The sequence below is a fragment of the Ptychodera flava genome, chromosome 5, assembly GCF_041260155.1.
Source record: "Ptychodera flava strain L36383 chromosome 5, AS_Pfla_20210202, whole genome shotgun sequence".
Classification (NCBI taxonomy): domain Eukaryota; kingdom Metazoa; phylum Hemichordata; class Enteropneusta; family Ptychoderidae; genus Ptychodera; species Ptychodera flava.
This window is the reverse complement of record NC_091932.1, coordinates 13705951-13732937: the sequence shown is the minus strand read 5'-3', so window position 1 is coordinate 13732937 and position 26987 is coordinate 13705951. Positions and strand designations below refer to the sequence as shown.

At 37.4% G+C, this 26987-nt stretch overlaps 1 protein-coding gene across 4 annotated transcripts; it reads left to right on the top strand.

Moving 5' to 3' along the window:
- Positions 1-26071, top strand: LOC139133076 (2-iminobutanoate/2-iminopropanoate deaminase-like). 4 transcript variants are annotated; one of them, XM_070699483.1, is made up of 7 exons: positions 4583-4697; positions 7081-7190; positions 22038-22092; positions 23029-23097; positions 23485-23540; positions 25492-25574; positions 25722-26071. In XM_070699483.1, the coding sequence occupies exons 1-6, from the start codon at positions 4640-4642 to the stop codon at positions 25561-25563; spliced, it is 420 nt and encodes a 139-aa protein (XP_070555584.1). In that variant the 5' UTR covers positions 4583-4639; the 3' UTR covers positions 25564-25574; positions 25722-26071. The 4 variants fall into 4 exon arrangements, with proteins under 4 accessions (XP_070555585.1, XP_070555584.1, XP_070555582.1 ...); XM_070699484.1 differs by lacking the exon at positions 4583-4697 and adding an exon at positions 1-141 and having other exon boundaries at positions 7088-7190; positions 25492-26071; XM_070699481.1 differs by having other exon boundaries at positions 25492-26071.
- The last annotated feature ends 916 nt before the right edge of the window (positions 26072-26987 follow it).

Sequence of the window (26987 nt, the reverse complement as noted above, 5' to 3'; positions counted from 1 at the left end):
CTTACCGCCACAGTTCATTGTATCAGACAAACGTTATGTACAACATTTAAACGATTTAATAGCTTTTAAAAGCTACATTATTACACCACAGATCACAGCCATCGCCCCATTAATTCAGTCACTGCAGTAAACCAGTATGGGGTAAGTCTATCTAGTCAGACAACTCATAAGTTTACTTGCACGTTGTATCGCCTGTCGTGTTAATATATACCGTTTAGCATTTTTTGTGGGTTACCCATGAGTTTACATGCAACTCCGGGTTATCTCAAAATGTGCTTCCATTCGCAATTCTTGTTAGCATACCCATGCATAATAGCTATACAGTCGCCATGAACCTATCAGGGTAGTCCAACTGTAAATCGTTAGGTGAATTCACTAGCCAAAGGCGCAGAGTTTAATCAGGCATGGACCCTCCCTCGCTACTTTCCTGATTGCTAATATTATTGCGCAGTTTAGGTACAATATTGTGTTATCACACCGGACTTACTCAAAACTAGGGGAACTGCCAAAGTCCTGAGTTTGGCTTCTGAAAACACCGTTATATTTTAATAATGTAAACAAAGTCTACCAGTTTGATACGGGTTTAACGATATTATCAATGATTTATTAGTATTACAAAAAAAAACGAGTTGGGATAAGATGTTATCATCATAAGCACAACTACATATACACTTAACAAGTGTACAAGGTTCTGCTCAATTTTAATTTGTTATTGAGTTTGGCTTTGGTCTATTTTCGCAAGTACTCACGCCGGATATACGCTGCCATTAAAATGTGACTGATCACCATCATAAAGAACTGAGTATATTTATTGCTGTGGTGGTACTTAACTATCAAAAGAGATGGGGGTCATCGGAAATGAGATCAAATGTCATGGCACCCACACGACTACTGTGAACACTTAATCAAAGGCATATTGGCGATTGATGAAAGTTAAACCATATTTGTCATAATGTATCGTAAAATTTGAATGTTTCAGTTATGTTGACGTAATGCATCCAGGTATCGTGCATGAAATACAACGTCTGTACACAAAAAAGTCACACAGACGCAATTCCCCCTCCCTTTAAATGTTTACGTATTTATGACGATATCACTAAATAAACTGGAAGGTTTCAATATTGAAACACGATAATTACAAGCTCACATGCTACATGAGTATATGTCAACATATCATGACTAAATATCAATTAAAAGCAGTATCTGTGCCTTTAGATTAAAAACGGACCTTCCAGCGTACTTTACCGTTCGAAATTTTTTCAATATTTTTGTTGAGTGAGAGAGATCTGCAGATTGATGTAACTGCCTGTAAGGCATGTTGAACCGTTCGGGTTCAGTGCGTTGCATGGGACTTTAAACATCCTGTTATTGTTTTTGTTCAAGCTGAATATAAGTTTTCAGTTAAAATTTTTGAATTGATTCAGCCTGTAAATAAGGTGTGGTTTTATATATCTGTAGATTGATTTTGGTCACTCTTGGAGAACCATAATCATTTTGGAAGGGAGGGGGGGGAATCGTGCAGATTTTCCTGACATCACGCCTCCATTTAAAAAGTTGGTAACCCCTCTAGGTGCCTTCAAAAAAATAATTTCGTGAGCACTTTCCTGAAAATAGAATTTTACACTTTCAAAAACTGTAGTGAGCGGTATAAGGTCACTCTCATGTGAGGCAAGTGACAGTCGTATACACCGTCATAACATCATTGGAAATACGCCTTAAAGTTGGTCAATCTGATTAAAATCAGATGTAGAGTACGGCGACGCCTTTACTTACGCGGTATTCTCTTGCTGTCGTAGTGATAGGCGAGACAGAAAGAGAATACCGCGTATAAGTAAAGAGGTCGCCGTACTCTACATCTGATTTTAAGGTAGAACGCACCTCGGGGACAGACATTCGGACTCTCAAACTTTTACAATTCACTTCTGATATACCACATGTGGGGGTTCATTTTAAAGCTCTTGGTGAAAGAAAACTTTTCCATGGCTAAGTTTTTCGAAATTCGATTTTTTTTATTTTTTCTCCATAGAGTTAACACAGGGATGGCGGCCATTTTGAATTTCTAATATCGGTAAATCTTGGGTAATTTGTTTCTCTAGTACCAAGATTTGCATGGTGACCCCCTTTTTATTCTTGATTTTGAAAGAGAATGATTGAAAGACTCCTTGAGGAAAGTTAGAGCAAAAGTGTAAGTCTTTCACTTTCGAGGTGCATACTACCTTAATCAGATTGAAAATTGGTAAGTAACAGAATCGATTTTGCCTTAGTATCACAAACAACTTTCTGGATACATTGTGGTAGGAAACTTGGAAACAAGTATTTACTACATAAAATTTTGATATGAATTATCTGTGATGAGATAGCATAGCGCACGTGCACCGCGGACGATCAAATTTCAGTTTCGGGGAAAGCCAAAAATGAACAAACCCAAATTAGGTAATTGAGCGGGTGTTAACGTTATCATTGAGTATATTTTGCCTCACCTAATTCCATATTTAGGATAAGTACGTAAAGACACCATTATTAAAACGAAACAGCAGCATTATATTATTAAAGGCTTTTTGGTGATCCCTGGGGTCGCCTTTGTTTTAGTCTGTAAGGGGATTATGGAGGTGTGATAGCCTTTTGTTTTCAATATAGTTGCAATTTATGGATATATGTTCTGATGCGTCAATCTGGCGCCAACAGGGCCTTTATGAAAACAGAGCAATTTGCTTCAAGTGTAACTTACCAATGAGAAAACGCCTAAGTGCGCCCTTTCATTCCGTTCCTTTGGAGAGGTGTGATGTTTGCTTTCCGTGCCCTTGTCTAAAGATAAATTCATTCAGACAAAATGGCAAAAAAATATCAAACTACATAACTGAACCGTGAATATGTCAAGCGAAAATTGGCATTATAACGTAGACTGTTCCCAAAGTAGCAGTCACCTGGCTTTTCTTGGCAGAAGTTACTGGCTGTGGGCTAACTCGTTCACGTGACCCTACGATCTACGCAACAGCCTACCAATAACGCGATAGTCTGCAAAACTTTATTAGCTTTTATTCTTTAAATTTATTGTGTTTTGATATAAGTTGTATGCCAGTACACTTGGAGCAAGTCTACATTTGATGGAAAAGAAGAGAAAGCAAAAAATATCGATAAAACCATACCATCACGTGAATGCTTCAAGACGCACTCTTCGCCTTCAAGTCTTACGAGGCTTGAAAACTTGGTCATAAAATCATCAGAACATTTGTTCATGCATCATCTTATAAAATAAAGAGAGATAGCATTCGAGTTGCATAATATAGGAGTTGAGAGCAACTTTTCACCTTTCATGCTTTGTTTTTTGTTTTCGGGGGCTTTTTTGCTGAAGACAATTTTATTCCAACAATGACAAAGTAGCAAATAAAACCAATCTACATAACTGTGATCTTGTTGAGCGAACGAACATCATGTTTGAAAAAATATTCATTTAACTAAAAATAAATAAGAAGAAAAATGTCACAAAACCACATCATCATATGAATGCTTTCAGGCCGCACCCTTCTTCTTCAAGTCTTGCAAGCTTTAAGGCTGGAAAACTTTTTGATAAAATCCGCAGATTTGTTCATCATCTTATGAGTGAAATGCAATGTATTCACCCATGAAGAAAGATACCATTTTAGTTGCATAACATATGATTTGGGGTAACGTTAATCCTGTCAAGAGTAGCTGAATTTCCAACAATCCTAACTGTGTATTTTACGAAGAAAGTGATACAGTATCTAAATATGTCAGATGTTGAATTATTATTATGTTCCATTCCTGCAATTGCTAATCTTTTGATACTGATATTGTTATTGAAGTTGTGGCTGACAAAGAAAGAAATACATTTCTGCCAGATTTCTTTTACATATTTACACTCAAATAAGATGTGTTTATTTTTTCTTCTTGGCCACAAATATGGTATTTCCCATCACTTAAATCGAAAGTTTTGGCCATGCTTTTTGTGATTAGGCCTCTGTCAAAGTATCTTCAAATTTATATCATTTATTTAATTAATGACAGTTCCTGTCGAATTAAGACGATGAATAAAGGAGCTGTGTACATGTTGGTGAGAGTAAGATTCTAAGCCAATTTTTGACCAAACTGACCTTTGACTTCATGCCATTTCTTATCAACTGCTGATTTCAATTAAAGTGACTTGGTTTTGACATCACTATTTGCCAGACCATACTTCTCTATAAAGTTCAGAATATCATAGCTTTCACCATTATGGATGTTGGAACTGAGTGTTTGTTTCCAGGAATCTGAAAATGAATTGAGCAATGTTTCACACTCTGTCTTTATTTCCTTACACCATGGAGCTAGATCCGTTTTCTAGCTCCATGCGTTAAGCTTACACAATAATGCTTTCAATGCTTTTTTTTTGAAAGCAAAGAAGAATTTATTCACAAATAGTGACTTTTCATGCTTTTTTTCAAAACAAAAATAAATCTATTCCAACAGAGTGGCAAATAAAACAAATCTACATAACGGTTCCTGTGTCAAACGTTTGACTTTTTATGGTTTTGGGGGGTTAACTTTTCATGCTTCAGTGCTTTTATTCATCCTACTTTGCGCCCTCATGAGGTGAACATCATGTGTCCATTTGCTTGACCTCATTACTCGACACGACAACATGGCTGGGATCGTTCGCAAACTTGTGAAAACTGCAACGGCACCAAGTGCCATTGGACCTTACAGGCAAGTGCTAGAACAAAGCAAGAATGAAGTAAATTTGTTTCGGAATGAGTCCTACAGTTCGCAGCGTAATTAATGCACAACTGAGTACGATTGCAACAAAACTCTTTATAATAATGTGCATTGTGGTGTTGAATGAAAAATGTGGTTATCGAGACAGTGCAGTGCACGGTTTAGCATTTGAAACTTGTCAACAATATCTTAGGCGCGGGTGGCATAATTTTTCTAAACGCTTCGGCGTGAGCTCAGGTGATTCCAAAATTTAGTCATCACACGAGTTCATCGATTCGTGTTCACACAGTGTCATGACTTGTCATGTATGTCATATGATACGTACTTGTGCGTGCAACTGGCCTAATCTTCCCGCAAAGTCGCCACAGTGCGACAGTTTAGAAATTGTTTTCAATCAGTTGCTTGTTTAAATTACTGTATTTCTTGCTTCTCCCGACACTGTATGACAACGTGTTATGCTTATTTCGTAATCTATCATCATGTGACCCTGTGTTTGGACGTGGCAAAGATAGGAGTCACATGACTGACATGTGATTCGTCAGTCAGGTCACGGCAGTTCGACAACACGTGTACTAGTTTGTTGTGGCAATGGCAGGAATTGTTCGCAAAATCGTGAAAACTTCCAACGCTCCAACAGGGGCTGGACCGTTCAGGCAAGTTACCCTTTAAGCACTCTACGTCGAGTTAACACCGGGCAAATGCAAGCGTACACCGATTGCACGTGTCCTCGGGCCCCATCACTTGGACAGTGTGACTTTTTTACATCCATGGTGTGACCTTGCACAACGTGTTTGTTGGAATCATTCGGCTATTCATTGAGAAATGGAACTGTCACATGGATACTGTGTCTATGGGCAATTGCTATGTCACCAAATGACTAATAAAGTCAAACATACAACTATAAACTTCCATGATACAAAGTAGGGCCACATGCGATTATGGTCGATCAGGGGAGATGGATTTTGGTGCTGGTAATTCATGTGTTGACATAGCTGCAGTCAAACGGGTCGGACGGCAAAACCAGACCCACATACCCAGGCAAAAACTCGAGCTACAGTACTGCAGCTAGTGTTGAGGATGCTTGTAAAATGATCAGCTGAGAAAAATTAAGGAAGCAGGAGGTTGCTCTGTGTGTTGTTTGACAGTTACGCCTGCAGTCATAGCATCTGGAGGTATAGCTGTTCAATGGTCAGGTCTGCGCAAACATGTTGCTGCAGTAGCTAGCTTGATATTTGGCCTGGGGTTGTTGGTCAGATGGCAAAACCAGTTTTCACCATCCATCCCCGGTTGATTCCCACAAACCTAATCAAAACCTCAAGCTACTGTACTGCAAGTAGTCTGCACGCAAATTAATCTTAGGCCAAAAAAAGATTTGTTTCTGGTCAGCGCCCGTGTCATTTTTAACCCATCAGTATTGCTATCCTTGATATCCCTGTTTACATGTCCATAAATGCTAAAAAAAAAATGGAAGTAATATTTTGCAGCAAGTGATAAAAGACATTAACTGTTGCATCAATAGTGCCAAACCAGCATTTTTAGAAAAATAAAAATAAAATCGCATCATCGCATCTCTTTTGCTGAATGTCAGGGACCAGAAACAAATCTTTTTAGGGGATGTTTTAGGATAATTTGGCACGCAGACCTGCATTGCAAGAGAGCATAAATGATGATGTAAAGATATTCCTACAAGTTACAACATCACTGTGCAAAAAATACATGAACATGATAATTTTACCTACCTGCCTTGCTGAGACATATGCAAATCATGGTAATTCTCACTGACTTGACGCTAAGTGATGTACAGCATGTGTTTGTGTGTGTGTTGATGAGACGGTGATGTTGCCTGAAAAAAATGTTACAACACGCAGTCTTGGTAATAACATGACCCGCATCAGCTAGTGTAAGTTTTAATTTTGAGCTTTTGTCTTGTAACTGCAGCAGCTTGATATATGAAAGCATAAAAGGGTTGATTTTTTATGTAGAATTATCACAGGGTTAAAATAAAGTTCATTTATGTGGTTTGCGAAAATGGAATTTTCCAATTCACTTCTTGTAAATGAGATCAAAATAGCTTGATTATCTAACAAGCAGGCATTGGAAATATATTGCCAAGGACAATGTATTAAAGTCTCTAAGACAGAGTTAGGAGTAGTATTTTCCCATGTTTCACAATCATGTGCATTTAATCATAGAAAGTAGCCCCCTCTACTGTCTATGGTTCAATTAAGTTGGGGAAAGCATCAATGTAGACTACCATTTTGGCAGCAGCAGTTCGTTTGTTATCAAACATTCTGATTGCAAACAGGTGCAGAGTAATAATTTATGATAAAATCAAACAGTAGTCATCACCATATTTGTTTTTCTCACCCAACAGTCAAGCTGTAATTGTTGATAGGACTATGTACATCTCTGGTCAGATTGGACAAGACCTGGGTGGTAACCTAGTGTCGGAGAGCGTGCTGGATCAAGCTGACCAGGTAAAGTGTTTGCTTTATATGGTTGATTTATTAGCCTGTAATGTAAGTGTAGTGTTCATGTTCTCCACAGCTTGGAAAAATCGGGATGGCCAATTTTAATAAAAATATGTAATTTGCACATTATTTTGTTTTGAAAATGAACTCTTCTGTATGTTTTAATATACGAACAGACTGCTTGAAAAATGGACGGGTTGGGGGTGGGCATTCTGCAAAATCCCCATGCATCGTACAACTGCCACATTGTAATCTTGCTAAAGAAGCTTTTCTGGAGCAAATGGTAAACAACACTAACAATAGATCCTGGTTTAACTGTTTAAGTGCTTTAAGTAAAGACAATGGAATGGACTTTCTCCTTGATAAAGCTCCATCACTTAAACACCACAAAGTTATAACTGGATTAATGAAAACAAATTCAACAAACAATTATGAAGTCTTTTGGAAAAATTTGATCACTGATGAAAATAGTAAACTAAGAATGTATGCCAAAATAAAACGTAATTTTACATTAGAACCCTACTTAACAGAGTTACAATGTGAGAAAAGAAAATTACTCACCAAACTTCGCATTTAGCAATCATGATCTAGCAATTGAAAAAGGGAGACACACTGTTCCAAAAACCCCCATTACTGAAAGATACTGCAATCAGTGTAACACCAACAGTATTGAAGATGAAACACACTTGTTATTAGTCTGTCAGAAATACAAAGTCCAAAGAAAGAACTTTTTCAGTAAAATCAATTTCCCAAACGACAATACTGAAAATAAGCTTATTACTCTACTCACAAAACAAGAGTTATCTTTTAATGAACAACTTGCAGATTGTATTTTTACTTTATATAAACAAAGAAATACCTAGTTATATTTATTATTAGCTACTATTATTATAGTGTAATACTTTATCTTTATTGAAGAAAATTTGAACTTATTTTTGTATCACAGTTTTATTGCCACAAATGTGATGTAAATCCTATCAAGCAATAAAAATTATCATATGGTGTTAGGTTTACAGAGTGACACAACTACCAACTAGATTCTCAGACAGCATGTAATACCATCATGTTAACTTTATCTCAAATTGCCATCTCTTTAGATGTACAGAGAGTTCAGACTTTCATACCAGTTTAACCCTGTTCTTATGTGTACACATACACATGTTGTTCAGATGCCATGTAACAAAACAATTTTGTTTCTATACAATGAAGTTGTTGCATTTTGCAAAAGAATCATTTCAATTTTGCTGATGATTTTAATCACTTTTTTGAATGTCAGTCTTTCAGCCCGGGCACCATATAAGAATACAAACACATTTGCAAAACAAAATTCTCATCTTTTCAACATGTACTCTAGTTTCAAATAGTCTCAAGTTTTGAACTTATATTACTTTTTATCATTAATACCAAATTTGAGGTCTAACCAAAATATGTACCCCTTCGTCCGTCGAGTAAACTTTTGCTGCTATACTAAACTTTAGATTCTCTGCTTTTTGAAAATATAAGGTATAAGGAGGTTTTCATGTCTTCTGTGATAAGAAATATTGCTTTGAAAATGTGCCGGTTATTCCTCCTTCTACCAGGCTCCATAGACAAACCATAGAAATAACAAGTTGGGAGAAAGAGGATTTAAAGAACAACACTACCTTAAATTTTAACTTCCGTAATGGAGTTGCTTACATGTATGTTTTAACCTTTATCAGGTTATTGTTTTGCCTCTTTACAAGCGTGTGGTGTGACACATTTCACACAACAGCCTGGCACAAGAACACTTGCTGTGATCTGAGCATATGCAGGATCGAGGCATAGTCTTTTGCTCTGAAATAGGAAAAGCATACTACAAATGGTACAGTTGATGTGCTGGAGTGAGCTGTCCCTGTCAGCCTCATTCAAGTCACAGCTGTATTTCCTTCACAAACACTATTATAGAATTCATGGTTGCTGAGAAAGAGGAGGACAATTTCTCTGAAGTAGTAGAAAATAGTTCAGAGGTGTTTCGGACTATTATCATTAAAAAATCCAAACTGTCAAAAGTACAAGAAGTGATTCAGAGGAACAATTTACATACATTAAATCTGTCCAACCTTCAAGAAAATTTCATTGTAAATTTTATAGTAAGATTAACAGTAATGTCCTCTACTGGATACAGTAACATACCATATTCTTATTTTCAATTTATTGAGTCATCATGCTTTGCAATGGACTCTGAAAGATTTGAACAACCAACAATACACCAATTTGTCATGAGCTAAATTACTACTTTACTTGGTTAATGCCATCATTTTTAGCTCACATTTGGTTTTACCAATGTGAGTTTATCGTATGGGCTGAAGTCGATGGCGTCTGTATGTATGTATGTATGTATGTATGTATGTATGTATGTATGTATGTATGTACAGTATGTCCGTCAACATCAAAAACACGCAAACCGCTGCACGTTTCAGCTTGGTATTTGGTGTGTGGATGCATCCTGGGCTATACCGGTAGATGGGATTTTGTTCAAATGAAGTCTGCATTGCCAAAATTATGCAAATGAGCTTACAAAATGTGAAAATGGTTAAGAATTAATAACTCAAGAACTGCTTTTTTGATTGCTTTGAAAATTTGTGTGCAAGTACCTTAGGTGAACCTTATACAGTTTTATGAATATTGTGAAGATATCCTTAATTTTGTATTTTTGCTGAATTTTTTTGTGATTTTTCTCATTTTCAGTAAAAATTATTCTTCTCTGAAACCGCCAGCCCAATCGCTCTCAAATTTGGGTTGTCTCTTTGCAAGGGTGTTACTCTTCTAATTTGTTGAAATTATGACAAAATTGGGAAAATTACTATTTTTAAGCAATTTTGTCATTTTTGGTCAAAAAATCTTAGACAGTATTTCCTTTTTAAAACCCCTGGACAGACAGCTTTCATATCTGGTACACAGACGTACAGAGATGACAATAGTTAGATATGTGGAAATTGTCCTGAAATATAAAAAATTGTATTTTTAAGACAATATTGTCATTTTTGGTCAAGAAAACTTTATCTCAAAATTACTTGTTTGATAGCTTTGTAATTTGGTATAAAGTCCCGAAAGATGTTATTAGATAAATTTCCTGCTCAAAGTGTTGGGAAACCCCAAAATTTGTATATATTAGGTACTTTTCTCAGTTTGTGACCTTAAATGACCTACACCAACCCAGGATATGTTGTGAGACAATTTTGAAGGCTGTGAACATAATTTTGTCATATTTGGTACCAATTTGTAGGAAAATTTGATCCAGAAAACAAAGCTGAGGTGATTTTTTTCATTTTGGACCAATTTTTGCAACTTTTCTATGTAAGACATACAAGAACTGATGAGAAATTTGGATCCAGGATAATTCCAGATGTTGTAATCACCGCCCACAGTGGAAGGCATTTCACTATCTGTAACTAACTTAAGTGCTGTTTACATTAGAATGATAACACTCATGGCATTAATTAAAAATCTCCAAGGTTGTAAATGTACTTCCTGTCATTTTGTCTTATGTAATACCAAGGGGTGGAACATTTGATATTCAGGAGGGGGTAGGGTCTAGAAGATCGATGATGCAGCATTACTTTTTTACCAGATCCCTTGTGCATTTTTGCCCACTCCCACCTTTTCTTTTTTTATCAAGCCTTCTCTGTTTTTTGTTGTTGACATTTGTGTCTGTATTTAGGATCTGCTTCTCCCATTGCTATAGAAGTTGATATGCATGTTCCTAAAGATGACCTCTAGTACCTAAGTTGGAGACCTTATTTGCTTTTGTCATTCTGGTTTTTTCTGGTTTAAATATTTCTTGAATGAACCAATTCAAACCGAATGTGAGCACATAGTGTCCTTGACGGTATTTTTGTCTTATAATATCAGCTCAGGTGAATTTCAAATTGACAAATTAGTACAACATACCTGCAGACATCACAAGGACCCAATGTTGTACTTGTTATCACTATCTATAAGAGTTTGGAGCTAGCAGGCAAGATTTGAAGCAACTTCAATAAGTTTGATAAAATTCATGACCTAGCTTGTTTTGCTTGAAGTTAGCTTAAAGCGTCAACTTTACAGTGAAATTTGGTGCCAATCATTGAGAAAACATTCTTGTCACTTCCACAGTGAATATCAGTACTTCCATGGCAGGCATTCTGTATTGTTAGAAAAATACATAGTAAACATACAATCATCCGTTTTTCGCTTGTAGTATTTAGATGCAGGTTTGGCTATGCCCAGGGACAAATTGAAACAATAACATTGGCAGAAGTGTTGGTCTTTGACTGTCAAACAGCTGCAAGTGTTACGTGCAGAGAAAACGAACAAAGGGTGAACTCAGCAGTTAACGTTTAAACAAATTTATTACAAAATAAAACTAATTGCTAAGTCAGGGATAGAGTACAAGCTTTAAAAGTGTACAGACTACTTATCTCAGCTGGGACGGCAAAGCTCCAGTCTCAGAGTTGTAACAGTCAGTTGAATGAATGAACAGTCCTTGCAGGCTTGCAGCTGCACAAAGTCCACAGTATAAATCCAGCGTTGACAGTGAAGGTCTTGAAAAGTCTTGAGAATGACTACTGCTGGAGTTTATAGTAACACACAAGAGACACGATCCCAAAAGTCTGACTGGAAGCTGTGCACGTCCCTTTTATAAAGGCATATAAGAACAATCTAGAACTTTTATTGACATGCTAATCACTGTTCTAAAATTATCTCCCTTACACAACTAATCAACTTTCCAGAACATTCCAAACATGACTAATTGAATTCAAGGTTGTGAGGTCATCAAGGGCAGTGACCTTGAGAATGTTCTAGACCAATTGAACTCAGGTCATGATGAGTGTGGGGGAAATGACCTACATAACACACCCCCTCTTCAAAAAGAAAATTTTTCAATGAAAAATCTTTCTTTTACAAATGTAATCTTAAAAGTGTGAACAACAATAAGTTCTAAATACGAGAGAGACAGTCTGCAATTAAATTGTCTCTGCCTTTGATATGTCTAATATCAAGATTAAACTCCTGTAACATTAAACTCCATCTTAGCAATCTCTGATTTTTGCCTTTAAATTTCTGCAGAAAAACAAGAGGGTTGTGATCAATATAAACACTATTGGCTGATTTGAAGAAGTAACATAAACTTCAAAATGCTGTAAAGCTAATATCAAAGATAAACACTCTTTTTCAATTGTAGAGTAGTTTCTCTGGGATTTGTTAAATTTGCGTGAAAAATAGCAAACAGGATGATCTACCCCATGACTATCCTCTTGCAATAAAACAGCACCAGCAGCCGTATCACTAGCATCTACAGCTAATTTGAATGGCAAAGTGAAATCTGGTGCAGACAACACTGGGGCACTTTGCAGTATGGCTTTAAGTGTATCAAATGCCTGTTGGCATTGCTCTGACCAAACAAACTTTACTTTCTTTTTAAGTAAGTTAGTCAAAGGCTCAGTAATTGCGGAGAAATTTGGACAGAATTTTCTGTAGTAACCAGCCATACCGAGAAAGCGCATCAGTTGTCGTTTGCAGTTTGGTATGGGAAAACTTGAAATGGCACTGATTTTGGCATCAACAGGTTTTACCTCACCCTGTCCTACAGTATGTCCGAGGTAAGTTACCCCTCGCCCAACCAAACTCAGATTTGGCAAGGTTGACAGTCAACATTGCTTTGCTCAGTCTCTCAAAGAACTTCCGCATGAGCTTGATGTGTTCCTCCCAGGTGTCACTATACAGGACGACGTCGTCAACGTAAGCTGCACATCCGTCTAGCCCGGATATGACGTCGTTGATCATCCGTTGGAACGTTGCCGGAGAGTTCTTCATTCCGAATGGCATCACCTTGTACTGGAACAATCCGTCTGGTGTAACAAAGGCGGATATTTCACGAGCACGATCCGTCAGAGGGACTTGCCAAAATCCCTTCAGTAGGTCAAATTTTGTCACATACTTGGCTTTTCCCACTCGGTCGATGCAGTCATCAATCCTCGGGATTGGGAAAGTGTCTGTCTTTGTTAAAGCGTTGACCTTCCTAAAGTCCGTGCACATACGATAACTGTGATCTGATTTGGGAACAAGTATGCACGGCGAACTCCAGTTACTTTTACTGGGTTCAATAAAGTCATTGTCCAGCAGGTATTTGACTTCTCCCTGGAGATATTTTGCTTTTGTTGGATTCAGTCTGTATGGATGTTGTTTACAGGCTTACTGTCCCCAACATCAACGTCGTGATAGATGACGTTTGTCCTCGTTGGAACATCTTGAAACAGGTGTTTATATTCATGGAGCAGTTCTTTCACCTGTTGTTGTTGTTCTGGCTGGAGGTGTGCCAACTTTGTAGACTCCAGCTTCTCCAGGATTTCTGAGTTCTGAAGCTTGACCGAGCCCAGCTTTGAGTTTAGAGTATTTTCACTCAAGTCAGTTTCAGTATCACTATCTTCATAATGGCCAGAACTGACTGTACCGACAGGCTTTGTTTTAGTAGGATTATCCCTATCTAAATATGGCTTAAGCATATTTATGTGACATAGCTGTTTTTGTTTTCGCCTGTCAGGTGTTATTATGATGTAATTTAAATCACTCAATTTCTTATCGATTAGATATGGCCCAAAGTAACGAGCATGGAGTGGTTTGCCAGGAATTGGAAGTAGAACAAGAACTTTTTGACCTGGTTCAAACTTCCGTTTTGAGGTGTTTTTATCATATTTGGTTTTCATTGACTGCTGAGATGACTCAAGATTTTCTCTGGCTAATTCACATGCTTTAGAGAGTTTTGTACGAAAATCTGACACATATTGCAAAATATCAGACAATCATCATCGTCTGATAGGAATTTCTCTTTAACAAGCTTAAGTGGGCCACGGACTGTATGTCCAAATACAAGCTCAAAAGGGCTAAACCAAGAGACTCTTGAATTGACTCTCTAACAGCAAAGAGCAGAAAATGAATTCCTTCATCCCACTGCTTCTCTGTGTCAAAACAGTAGGTCCTAATCATGTTTTTCAAAGTTTGATGAAATCGCTCAAGAGCACCCTGACTTTCTGGATGATAGGCGGATGACCTATACTGTTTAATGCCTAGCTGATCCATTACTTGTTGAAAAATACCAGACATAAAGTTGGAGCCTTGATCGGACTGGACACATTTAGGGAGGCCAAATAAAGTGAAAAATTTGACTAAAGCTTTCACTATAGTCTTTGTCTTTATATTTCTCAGTGGTATGGCTTCTGGGAACCGAGTTGATGTACACATTATTGTCAGCATGTACTCATTTCCTGATCTTGTTTTTGGTAGGGGCCCAACACAGTCTATTAGTATCCTACTAAATGGTTCTTGAAATGCAGGAATTGGCTGTAAAGGGGCCTTTGGAATGGTCTGATTTGGCTTTCCTACCATTTGACATGTGTGACAAGTTTTACAGAAATGTGCTACATCCTGCCTGAGATTAGGCCAATAAAAGTGACTGAGAATTTTGTGATAAGTTTTCCTTACTCCCAAATGACCAGCCCAGGGAGTTTCATGGCCAGGCGCAATATTTCAGCACGGTAGGGCTTTGGAACCACAATTTGATGTTTTATAGCCCAATCGTCATCAACCGAAAACATCTGGAGGTCTCCATTTACGCATGAGAATACCAGATTTTGTATAATAGGAAAAGAGCTATCTGAAGTTTTACCTTCATCATCTACCCTGTCAAACAAAGACAAAATATCTGGGTCTTTGTGTTGTTCTGCAATGAGATTTGATCTAGAAAATGTCTGACTTTGGTCAGCAGAAGTTTTACTGGAAGTTTCAAATCCACAAGGGATAACGGAATGATCCGTGTCAAACACCTGACTGAGAAAGGTGTCATTTAAGTCAACATCTGTGACATTATTTTTGAGAGTATTTTGATTCTCGGAAGTTTTCTTTGACATGGCTCGAGTAATGGCACATGAAGGAAATAAATCGGGTATCTCTTGTTCAATTGGCTCTGGATCCTGATCTAAACTAGGATTATCAGTCACAAGTGGATTAGTATGACCTTGTCCCCAGCAAGGTCGTTTCCAAGAAGAAGGTGAATCCCTTCAAAAGGCAAAAAAGGCCTAATACCTAAAGCCACAGGTCCAGAAACAAAGTCCGAAGACAAATAGACATTATGGAGAGGAACAGAATGTAGTCATTACAATCTACCCCCTTAATAAGAACTTTAGAACCTGAAAATGACTTTTCAGAAAACGGCAGGGTATCTGCCAACAAAAGAGACTGGGAAGCCCCGGTATCTCTTAAAATTTTGACAGGGGTAGCGGAAGAGAAATCACTAGAAAGTGATATAAAACCATTATGAATAAATGGCTCGAAAATACCCATAATGCTATCTTGAGAAGAATTGACCTTGACCTCATTAATTGGGGATGAGAGGGGTTTAACCTCAGAAAATGTGTTGCACACATTATTAGACTCTAATTGAGTTGATGAAGAAATAAAGCCGGTGGGCTTAGATCCACTTTGACCACTTTGACCTTCACGTTTTCTTTTCAATTTGAAACACTCTGACATTAAATGGCCGTCTTTCTTACAATAATTACAAGAAAGTGTACCAAACTGTTTGTCAGAAGGAGATTGAGACTTGGGATCTGATGATGTGGGAGTGTTACTTGAACTCTGTGAACTGTTGTCATTTGATTTTCTACTGTCCTTTGAAAAATTCTTGGATGAAAAGGACGAGTTAAATTTACCTGCATTGTTTCTGTATGAAAAGGACTGGGATGGTTTGCTGAGAAATGAAGATTTGTGGGTCAATGAATAATCATCGGCCAAACGTGCAGCAACCTCTAATGTATCTGCCTTTTGTTCATTGATAAACGTCTTGATGTCACTCCGGATGCACCTTTTAAATTCCTCAATCAAAACGAGCTGTCGTAATTTGTCATAATTCTGACTGACCTTTTCAGAAGAACACCAACGATCAAACAGTTGTTCTTTTGTTCGAGCAAATTCAACATAAGTTTGATCCTTCACCTTCTCACAATCCCTAAATTTCTGACGGTAAGCTTCAGGCACCAACTCATAGCCCTTGAGAATTAATTCCTTCACAGAATCATAATCTGAAGCCTGCTCTACTGACAACTGAATGTAAATTTCTCTGGCTTTACCCACAAAGCACTCTGCAAAAGCATAGACCAGGACTCCTTAGGCCAATTCAGACTCTGAGCAATTTTCTCAAAATGAAGGAAATATTTATCAACATCCTTTTCTTGGAAAGGGGGAACTAACCTGAAATGCTTAGTGATGTCAAACTTGTCTGAAGGGAAGAATTTTCCTGATTGTCCAAGCTCTAAACGTCTCATTTCTAACTGTAGTCGATGTTCTTCCAATTCTCTCTCCTTTTCTCTCTGTCTTTCTTCCATTTGTAATTCTTTGTCTTTCATTTGTAATTCTTTGTCTTTCATTTGTAATTCTTCCTGCCTTTCCCTTTCTTCCATTTGCAATTTTTCCTTTTCTAATTCCAATTTCTTAAGCTCCAAATCTGCCTGTATTTCTAATTCTAATTTTTTGAGTTCGAAGGAAGACTCAGGCTCATAATCTTTTAAGGCAGACTCCTCAAAATGGCCAGAATTAACTAAATGTTTTGCAATCTTGAACTGAATTTCTCGCTTGCGCATAGATCTTTTGACATCTACTTTAAGGAAATTTGCCAGTGCTATGAGGTTGTCTTTTCTGAGGGAATTAAATGTGTCCTGATCAAGGTCATCCATAAATTCGTCTGGCTTGAATTCCGCCATGATTGAATTTCGCTGAGTTCACAGTATACAGTAGTTTTGAAAAGGCTGTCAAAATGTTTCAAACGGCTCAAAATATTCGTCTCCCGGACGAGCCCCCAATTTTGTTACGTGCAGAGAAAACGAACAAAAGGGTGAACTCAGCAGTTAACGTTTAAACAAAATTTATTACGAAAATAAAACTAATTGCTAAGTCAGGGATAGAGTACAAGCTTTAAAAGTGTACAGACTACTTATCTCAGCTGGGACGGCAAAGCTCCAGTCTCAGAGTTGTAACAGTCAGTTGAATGAATGAACAGTCCTTGCAGGCTTGCAGCTGCACAAAGTCCACAGTATAAATCCAGCGTTGACAGTGAAGGTCTTGAAAAGTCTTGAGAATGACTACTGCTGGAGTTTATAGTAACACACAAGAGACACGATCCCAAAAGTCTGACTGGAAGCTGTGCACGTCCCTTTTATAAAGGCATATAAGAACATCTAGAACTTTTATTGACATGCTAATCACTGTTCTAAAATTATCTCCCTTACACAACTAATCAACTTTCCAGAACATTCCAAACATGACTAATTGAATTCAAGGTTGTGAGGTCATCAAGGGCAGTGACCTTGAGAATGCTCTAGACCAATTGAACTCAGGTCATGATGAGTGTGGGGGAAATGACCTACATAACACAAGACATTCTGCAAACCTACATGTTCATCTCATATGATAGAGCATTGTTGTATATACAGTGTTATTATATGATTTTACATGTAAAATCTCCGCTGTTATGTTTTAATACTGAATCAAATAAATGTTTTGTCAATCAGTCTAAATGTACTTATCTTTCCCAGAGGACAAGGTGTTTTTAGAGGAGTGATGTTTTCAGGCGAAAGAGTTTAACGGCACTATGTAAATCCCTTACCCACGTTGCTGTACAAATATAGCCCAGCAGATTTATTCTTGCTGTATACTTTCAGGGATTGATCCACCAAAACACTAATTTACCCAGTGACATTCAGAATAGAAGTTTTCATCGCAGCTACAATGCAATGACCACAGGGCAACATCTAAAATTCTGCAAATATCAGATTAACCATTGTAAATTTTCAGGTATTTCCTAATCTTCTTTGATTCACAAACATCGAAGTCTGCCAATAAGACTCCAATGCGAACCAAGTAAGATAATGTTACTCAGCCATCCACATATCACATTCCTTTCCCAAAGAGAAGTATTCAAGCAAATCTGAGTGTTGCATTCTGCCTAAAGCATTAATCTTTTTTTCTAATAAGATTATTATATAGCTAAATGCGCTGATGTTAGAAATGAGAAATCTCGTCAATGTCAGATCTGAAATTCGTTTCCTAAGTCTCTGAACCTTCTCAAATGTGCAGATCTCTAAAATTACATCTCTTGAAGAAAAGAGATGTGAAAGGGACAAAGAAATTCAAAAACATGGTATGACATGGCACATACATTTCACCTTTTCGGCTCTCTTCCCTTGTGTGTTGTTTTAATTTGTACTGACACATCTGCAGCCAAATGTTGGTTGTGCACAATCATAAAATTTTAGAGTCCAAACTTAAATTACTACAGAAATAATCCCAACATGCTGTCCAGAGGGCTAAGATACATTAAAATTTACTAGGACTCAATTGAAGTTTACATGTTCTTGAAAGTGCAACAAATTGTCAGTGACTTGCTGGCAATTTGTTCAAAACTGGCAAACATTAAAAACAACAAAAACAGGCCTTACTATACATACATTGTGTGTATGCTCACTCACACATCAGAATAAAGGCATTAGATCATGCGCACATTTGAAAGTACCGTAACATGTAAACCATAATGGCTATAAAGTGTACACAAGTCTCACTATGATGGGGGTATTTGCGGCGCAGTTGCGTGTCTCAGCCAAGCTGGAAGTGACTGATAATTAGTCGTCCGTGGGGACTTATAGGTTTGGTCATGTCCGTGCGTGCGTGCGTGCATCTGTGCGTGTGTGCGTCCGTCCGTCCATCCGTCTGTCCGTTTCACGCAGATATCTCAGAGATGCCTGGAGTGATTTCATTCAAACTTGGTACAAAGATTACTTCATATGTCATACAGATGCACGTCAATTTGTTTTGTGATACAACCCAATATGGCCGCCAGGCAGCCATTTTATTACGATTTTTTCATGTACAGAGCCATAACTCAGGCATGTTCCAACGGATTTTATTCAAAGTTGGTACAAGGACATTGACCAATGTCATAGATATGCACATCAATTTGTTTTGTGATACGATCCAATATGGCCACCAGGCGGCCATTTTATTACGACTTTTTCATGTACAGAGCCATTACTCAGGCACGTTTCAACCGATTTTATTCAAAGTTGGTACAAGGTTATTGACAAATGTCATAGCTGTGCACGTCAATTTGTTTTGTGATACGATCCAAAATGGCTGCTGTGCGGCCATTTTATTACGATTTTTTCATGTACAGAGCCATAACTCAGGCATATCTCAACCGATTTATTCAAAGTTGGTACAAGGACATCGACCAATGTCATAGCTATGCACATCAATTTGTTTTGTGATGCAATCCAATATGGCCACTGTGCGACCATTTTGTTAGCTCATATTTGGTTTTATATATAAATACCAAAAAGAGCTTATATGATGAGTCTAATGTCTGTATATTTGTGGGTGTGTGCGGATGTATGTCCGTCACACACAAAGGCTCCCATACTGCCAAAGCTACCGTCTCAGTATTTGGTGTACAGGTAGATGTAGGGGTTGAGATGTGAATTTGTTCAAATGAACACATCAGTGTCAAAAATGTGCAAATGAGGTAAGAAAAAGCGAAATTCTGAAACAGGCTTGAAACAGGCTTACTCCCCTGACTTGAGTCATTTCCTGTCATTGTTTATGAACTGTTACATATTAACAGACCTGCTCAAACCATAGACAGTAGAGGGGAGGAAGACCGTCTATGGTCAAACTAAGGGGGCTATGCTATGCATGTTGCTAAAGTTCTCCAGTACCTAAAGTTTCAGACCTTAATTACTTTTGTCATTCTTGTTTTTCTGGTTTAAATATTTCTTGTTGTTTTTCTGGTTGTACTGTGCAGAAATCATTGTCATAACATCAACGTAGAATTTTCCTTCACTGAACAGATAGAAACAACATTTATCGTTGATCTTTGGTACCCATACTGGTATATACCAATTCTGATCAAATTTGAGCGACACCGTATAATTGCGGTATTTTTATAATTTTTTCATGTCCTGTACCATAACTCAGACATGTATCAAGCGAATTCATTCAAAAGTATTTTTATCACAGACCTAATGAAGAGGACTCTATCCTCTCTGAGGACCTGTAATCAAAATACCCATTAACAAGTGGGGACTGTGTCATCAACGATGACTTGTTGTTACAATTTCATGTAAGCTTTCAGCAATTTCATGTTAATTTAAAACTTTCCAACTTTCTCTAGAAGTAAATCTGCATCATAAACAGTAAGTTGATGCACACTGAAATCGCAAAGTACTAATAAGAAGTAATTACTAGATTAAATTCAACTCTCTGAAAGTCGTTTTGACAGAGTTTTAAAACATTGTACACATTGCACTTTCAACCACCCTATTCTAGTCAAGGACATTCATATCATTTGCCAAACATAAAGAAATGCGCAGATATAGTCAGTTTATAGGGAAAAAATTGTTGATATATATCTTATCTCACAGACGCTTGTGTATAGTGAATGTAAATTCCAAAAGCAACTTCCTTTTACACATGTACCTGTCAATCATCCTATTCTAGTCAAGAATGTTTTAATATCAATCATCAAACATATACTATACAACTAGTTCTGTATGGTGAAAAATACGTTGATAACTTACCTTGTACAATCCCATGTATCGTAAAGAATATTTTTTGGGTGAAATTTTATTATCACATTTGCTGTAGACATGCACATTCAATCACCCTATTCTAGTAAAGTGCATCATTTTCAAATTGTCAAACAATTGTGAATACACAGGAATAATTAGTGTTGTAGAGGGCAAATTGTTGATAGCTTACACTATCATGTATAATAGTAAATTACATTTTGGGTTAAATTCCAAAAGAATTTTTTGTTGCACACAGAGACATGCATGGAAATTTTTTCTCAAGTTTTCAATGCTGAAAAAGTCATCATTAAGATTATATCGGCCATATCTTGCCATCGTATTGTGCAGAAAAAAATTATCTCTCCCCATGTGTAAAATTTTGTGACCCTTCAAAAATGTTTGCACACAAACTGCGGCCCTCCACAATGTAATTTCTGTCTGGGCTCTTAATTTGATGAATATATTTCAGTCAATGAAATTTAAATGAAATGACACAGGGACAAGGGAAATGAGTGGATTTGTCACAGTTGGCTTACTTGTAGTATGTCTGGTTCAATGAAGATGAATTGTAATGTTTTGAAAAATTTACACATTTCTTGAAATTTGTGGATTTTATAAAGATATTTCAAAGATAATTTCATTAGATCACTATGGGTAGTATCACAGGGCCTCATAAGTGCCCATTTAAGTCAATATGACAGCGTTTTTCTTTCTTTTTCAATGTTACAAATAAAGCAGCTGAAGAGCACAACACTTGTGTAGCTGTCTTTTGTGTAGCGTGTATTGGCATGTATAGTGCGTCCTCGTAAATGTGACCTTTAGTTCCGTGACCTCTAGGCCCGGCTCTGGCTATGCCTACTTCCTGCCCTGCCCTCGCTATGCTTACTGTACTAATTTCCCGGGAAATATTAATACAGTAAACACAGCGACGTCTGTACGCATGGCCAGTAGGCATGGCCAGAGGGGTCACGGAACTAAAGGTCGTATTTACATATGATCACACACCCCATTGAGGGCGCACTATACATGCCAATACAAGCTACACAAAAGACAGCTACACAAATGTTGTGCTCTTCAGCTGCAGTGGTTTATTTGTAACATTTAAAAAGAAAGAAAAACTCAGTAAGATTGACTTCAATAACCACTTATGAGCCCCTGTGGTAGTATCTATAAAAATGTAATATGTCTGCCAGTCACAGAATTATAAAGACACAAGTTTTGTTTCATAAATTTTCTTCAGGCTCTAAAGAATATGGGAGAAATATTGAAGAGCCAGGGACTGGACTTCTCAAACGGTAAATAGCACTACCTTTTACAACTTAATGCTGATTTATCAATATGACAGTCTTCAGTTGTGTTATACATTGTATTATATGTGTGCTTGCACCTTCATTGGTTAAAGTAGAAAGAGTGTGCGCTGAATGTGTCATGGTGTTACATGTTAGTATATGTTTCACTTTGTTTTTCTTTGCCAAATGTGAAATTGTGATACATTTGTTAGTCTTTTAACTGTAGATGTCTGGTTTTTCCTCTCTGGTCTTCCTTGGTACTGGTATGAGTCTCTATCTGTCTCTGTCTGTCTCTTTCTTTCTCATATTATTCTCTTAATCATCATAATCTTCATCATTTCTCTCCCCCTCTCCCCCTCCCCCAGTCTCTCTAATGTACCTATAATTGTCTATGTATATAAAGATCTATGGGTAACCATCACACATACAACTCTGCAGACTTGAGTCATCACTCATACAGAATATAACCTAACTCTTAAGACGTCGCAGTGTCATCAAGTAATTAAAAAGTGCACTGTTGTAAATAATGCCAATAACTTGATGTGGAGGAAATGATTACGGTAGTCTGTGTATCTAACAAAGACAAATTTTGAAGTCCCAACAAGTTCTAGCTGCACTTTGAGAGGCTTGTTATCATTGGTGTAAGTTTTTGTTTAACTCTTTAATCACCATGCTTTGACCCAAAACCCATTGTTTTCAATGGTGTTTGTGGACCTCTTCACAGGGCATTGGGGAGAACAGGTTAACCCTTAGACCACTAGAATATGGTACAGTCAATTATTCTCAATAGACTCAATGGATCCATATACGGGGAATTGGGAGTGAAAGTGCTTAGTAGTTTGAAAGGTAAATCAATGGTACTGGATTTCACTCATCCATGCATTCATCAATGAATTCAAGATCATAAATGGTCACAGGTGTATCTTTTTTTTTTATTTCCAGTTGTGAAATGCACAGTGTTGTTAGCGGATATCAATGACTTTGCCCGAGTGAATGAAGTGTACAAGAATTGTAAGTAATTAAGACATATTTAGATTGAAATAATGTGAGACCTGTATAAGGTGATGTCCACATTGTTGATTTGACTACATGCCATATTATAGGAAAGAAAACATGTTTGATCAGGCGTACAACAATTTCTGCTGTGAATGGGACATGCAAACCACACAATAATATCCTTGCTGGCGAAACTATCTATGTTATACTTATTTTGCAGTTTTTTTCATAGTAACATGCAGAGCAAAAGTCCTTTCGGGCTGTGCAGGATATAGTTCAAATGACTTTGTTCTGCATTGAAATTGAAATTACTGTGCAGAATAAATTATGTTGGTCTTTCAAATCCAGCGTTTTAAATGCTAACTTATGAGCTCAATAGCAATTCATTATAATTCTTTTCAGTTTTCAAAGTACCATATCCAGCACGTGCTGCCTACCAAGCCGCTGCTCTGCCTAAGGTAAGAGTTTCCTTCATGTCAAGTTTAGAGTGCCATTTGTGTCAAGGTTCATTAAAGGTCTGGTGAAATGCCCATGTTGCAAAATCACAGAAATACAGTTGATAGTCTATAGAATAGTTATGTTTATTTCTTTATTCATTTAGCGCACACGATTATTAAATATAGCAAAAGGAAAATGCAATGTGGGCGTGTCCCCAAACCCTCTCCAGTCGACTTTTTTCGGCTTTCCGAAGTTTGCCCGACGTCGTATCTTATAACACTGATAAAGGGAAGTAAGTATTTCACACCTTCGTAAGCTCCCCATGGGGAGTAAGCTTAACTACTAGGGTTTTGGCTCGCATAATTGGTATCCTTCTTTGTTCACGCTAATGCTCGCAACACTTGCAAAATGCAATGAATACATAATTGAATGCGACGAAAATTCTATTAAAACGATTCTCCACGCTTGCGAATATATATTTTGACGCGAAATTCGGTTACACCAGCCATAGCTACAAGTTTTGCCAATTGATCGAAGCGGCTAGCCGTCAGGCAGCGAAAAATCGCCGCCTAAAAGCAGGACGATCGCAGGGTGAAATATGCACAGATCGCCTCTTTTACCCTCTTTCATAGACGCTAAGGCAATAATCTTTCTAAAATTGACAAGAAAACGTAACAAACGCGATGAACAGTGCAAACAGATGACATACTCAATTCTCGCTAAGTTACTTCCGGCTTGAGAGTCCTTCACATGCATCTTCAGATGCCCATTGGATTCTCATATCTTCATTTCTGTGAGTGAGATAGTTTCTTGAAATCTTTGATGTCAATTATCAAAAAACTAGTTTGCAAGTGCTTGTAGAAAACTTCACACCCAGGTGTGTATGTCTGGTTAGTGGATCATAATCAGATGAGGTCGGATGTTCGGTATATAATAATTATCATAATTATCTCACTGATGATTTATTATTCAGAGTATAATATGAAAAGTATATGTTTCTCAAGATTGATTGGGCTACTGTGCAGCATCTCAGAAGCTGTTATCCAATAGGTTGGCTGAATCTTACTGTCATAATTGAATAATACAAATAGACCCCCTAAGTTGCCGTGAATAGTGACAATCGACCAATCAGATATAACCTTCCGAGCAGACTGTGCCGGTACATCAGCAGGATTGGTTGTTTGCTTCTGAAGTCTGATAGTTGGCAATCATTCAAAACTCGTTAAATTTGATGCAATGAGAGCAGGTTCATGTCTCATTTACAACTTCCTTTTACAGAGCAGTAAATTGTATTTTAATGCTTGAGAACATACAGAAAAAGAGCTTGACCTTGAACAGCCCTTCAGCTGTTCAACAGAGGGTGCAGTATATGTATAAAAGCTGTATAGGTTTTATGATATAGTACCTTATCGGGAGTAACAGTATAGCTGAAATAATATTGCACACATTTTCAAGTTCTTGATGTACATCACTTGATATGATTGATGCTGCTGAAGCCAACCACTTGTGTGTACATACTTCTATGACGTGAGTGTTTTAACATCAGCATTTCATTTAGATTCAAAAAAGATTGCCACATACCTTGGCCTTGGAATAGGGCTCAGTTAACTCCCAATATTCCGTTGAGCCAAAACTAATAAAATTATCAGTAGGAATACTCACCGCATTATCAAAGGTGTTGTAGTGTGAAACGAAGCTTACTCTTTTGCCAACATTCACTACACACTTTGCTATGCAAAACATACTAATAACCATGAGTTGTACATGCTTTGTGTGTGTGTATATGACATGTGAAAAAGACAACATTAGATCTGGAATCAGTATCATCTACACAAATATGAGTTACTTGGCCAGGGCGTAACACAGATAAACATTGCTCATGTGTTAGGATACTTTTCCCCATGACATTACATTTGTATATAAATTGAAATATCACTGTATAATCCACTTTTCATTTAATTTACTTTACAGAATGCCAGGATTGAGATAGAAGCCATTGCTGTCCTTGGTCCTATAGTGGATGTTGATGACAGCAAGTTGTAATCTAACCATAAGTAGGTTGCCGTTGCTCATGTACAACATGTCTTTCCACTGAAAGGGACAAGCTACTTTTATCAAATATATCTGAACAGAATTTTATACTTGACCAATAATAGAGTGATCAACCCTGGTGTCAGAAGTTCCCCCTTTAAATTTTTCAGATCGATGAATTGATGTAATCGTATGGTTTTTAATGGTGAGTCTGGACCTGTGAACTCGGAAAGAGGAGTGACACAGTTAACCCTTTGCACCCTGACCCCCTGGTACTCTATGACATCATCAGACATTTCTGTCCGAGCCGGGTTCAAAGGGTTAAGCAGTGGTTTCTCGTGTGCACTAGCACATGTTGATAATACATATACATGTACTTCTACCGTAAAGTGTTTATGCTGTTTAATATTCACTATGTTGGTCTTGTGTGTGCAGCTTTTGTGGTAACCTGTTGGTAACTTTTTTGGTCTTTGTAAATGAGGAAACAGGGTGGAAATAAACTTGGAGTTTTGGTACTTAATTTTTTCTGCTTTGTCTTTTGTTCAATAAGGGCTTTATTGCCACAAATTTACATGCGGTCATTATGCATTATCCCTTTTTAAGGTTTGAGAGAATAGCGTTCAAATACATTAGAGGAATGTGAACGGGATGGGAGGTATGTGGTGAGAACACCACCAAAATTGACATAAAAATGACAAAATAATGACCAAATAACCAAATAATGGCATGATTAGCAAATTCCCAAATAACAACATAGTAAGGACCAAATAACTAAATTTGAGGAAATTATGACATCATGAGGGCCAAATAGCCAAAATATGGGCCAATTACGAAATGGCATCATGAGGGACAAATAGCCAAATATGAGCAAATTACGAAATGACATAGTGAGGACAAAATAGCCAAATATGAGCAAATTACGAAATGACATAGTGAGGACAATTTAGCCAAATATGAGCAAATTACGAAATGACATCATGAGGGCCAAATAGCCAAATATGAGCAAATTACAAAATGACATAGTGAGGACCAAGTAGGCAAATATGAGCATTATTATGAGGACATGAAATTCAAATGAAGCCATAGGTAGGGAACAATCAGATAATCATGACTGAATATAATGATTGAATAATGACATAATATCTACCAAATATTGGCAAAATAATGACCAAATAATATGTAGCCCAGAATCCTATTTCGTCCGCTTGCGTCCGTACCTCCGAGTGGGTCAGAGGTACTGAGGCAAGCGGACGAATAGGATTCTAGGCTAATAGTATGTAAAATGATTGAATAACCAAATACAGAGATCAAGCTAATTTTGGCGGCATTGTCTCTTTCTCACACTACACACACCCCGTCATAGGGAGGGAGTCCAATCTACCATTAAAGCAGTGTATGCCAGCTGCAAGACTCTGCCCAGGTAGAAGTCGTCGATG

Excerpts from the sequence above, each read along its gene's own strand:
- LOC139133076 (XM_070699483.1), top strand. The coding sequence starts at position 4,640 with ATGGCTGGGATCGTTCGCAAACTTGTGAAAACTGCAACGGCACCAAGT. Across the intron at positions 23,098-23,484 it reads GAATGAAGTGTACAAGAATT|TTTTCAAAGTACCATATCCA; the intron begins GTAAGTAATTAA and ends AATTCTTTTCAG. Across the intron at positions 23,541-25,491 it reads AAGCCGCTGCTCTGCCTAAG|AATGCCAGGATTGAGATAGA; the intron begins GTAAGAGTTTCC and ends TTTACTTTACAG.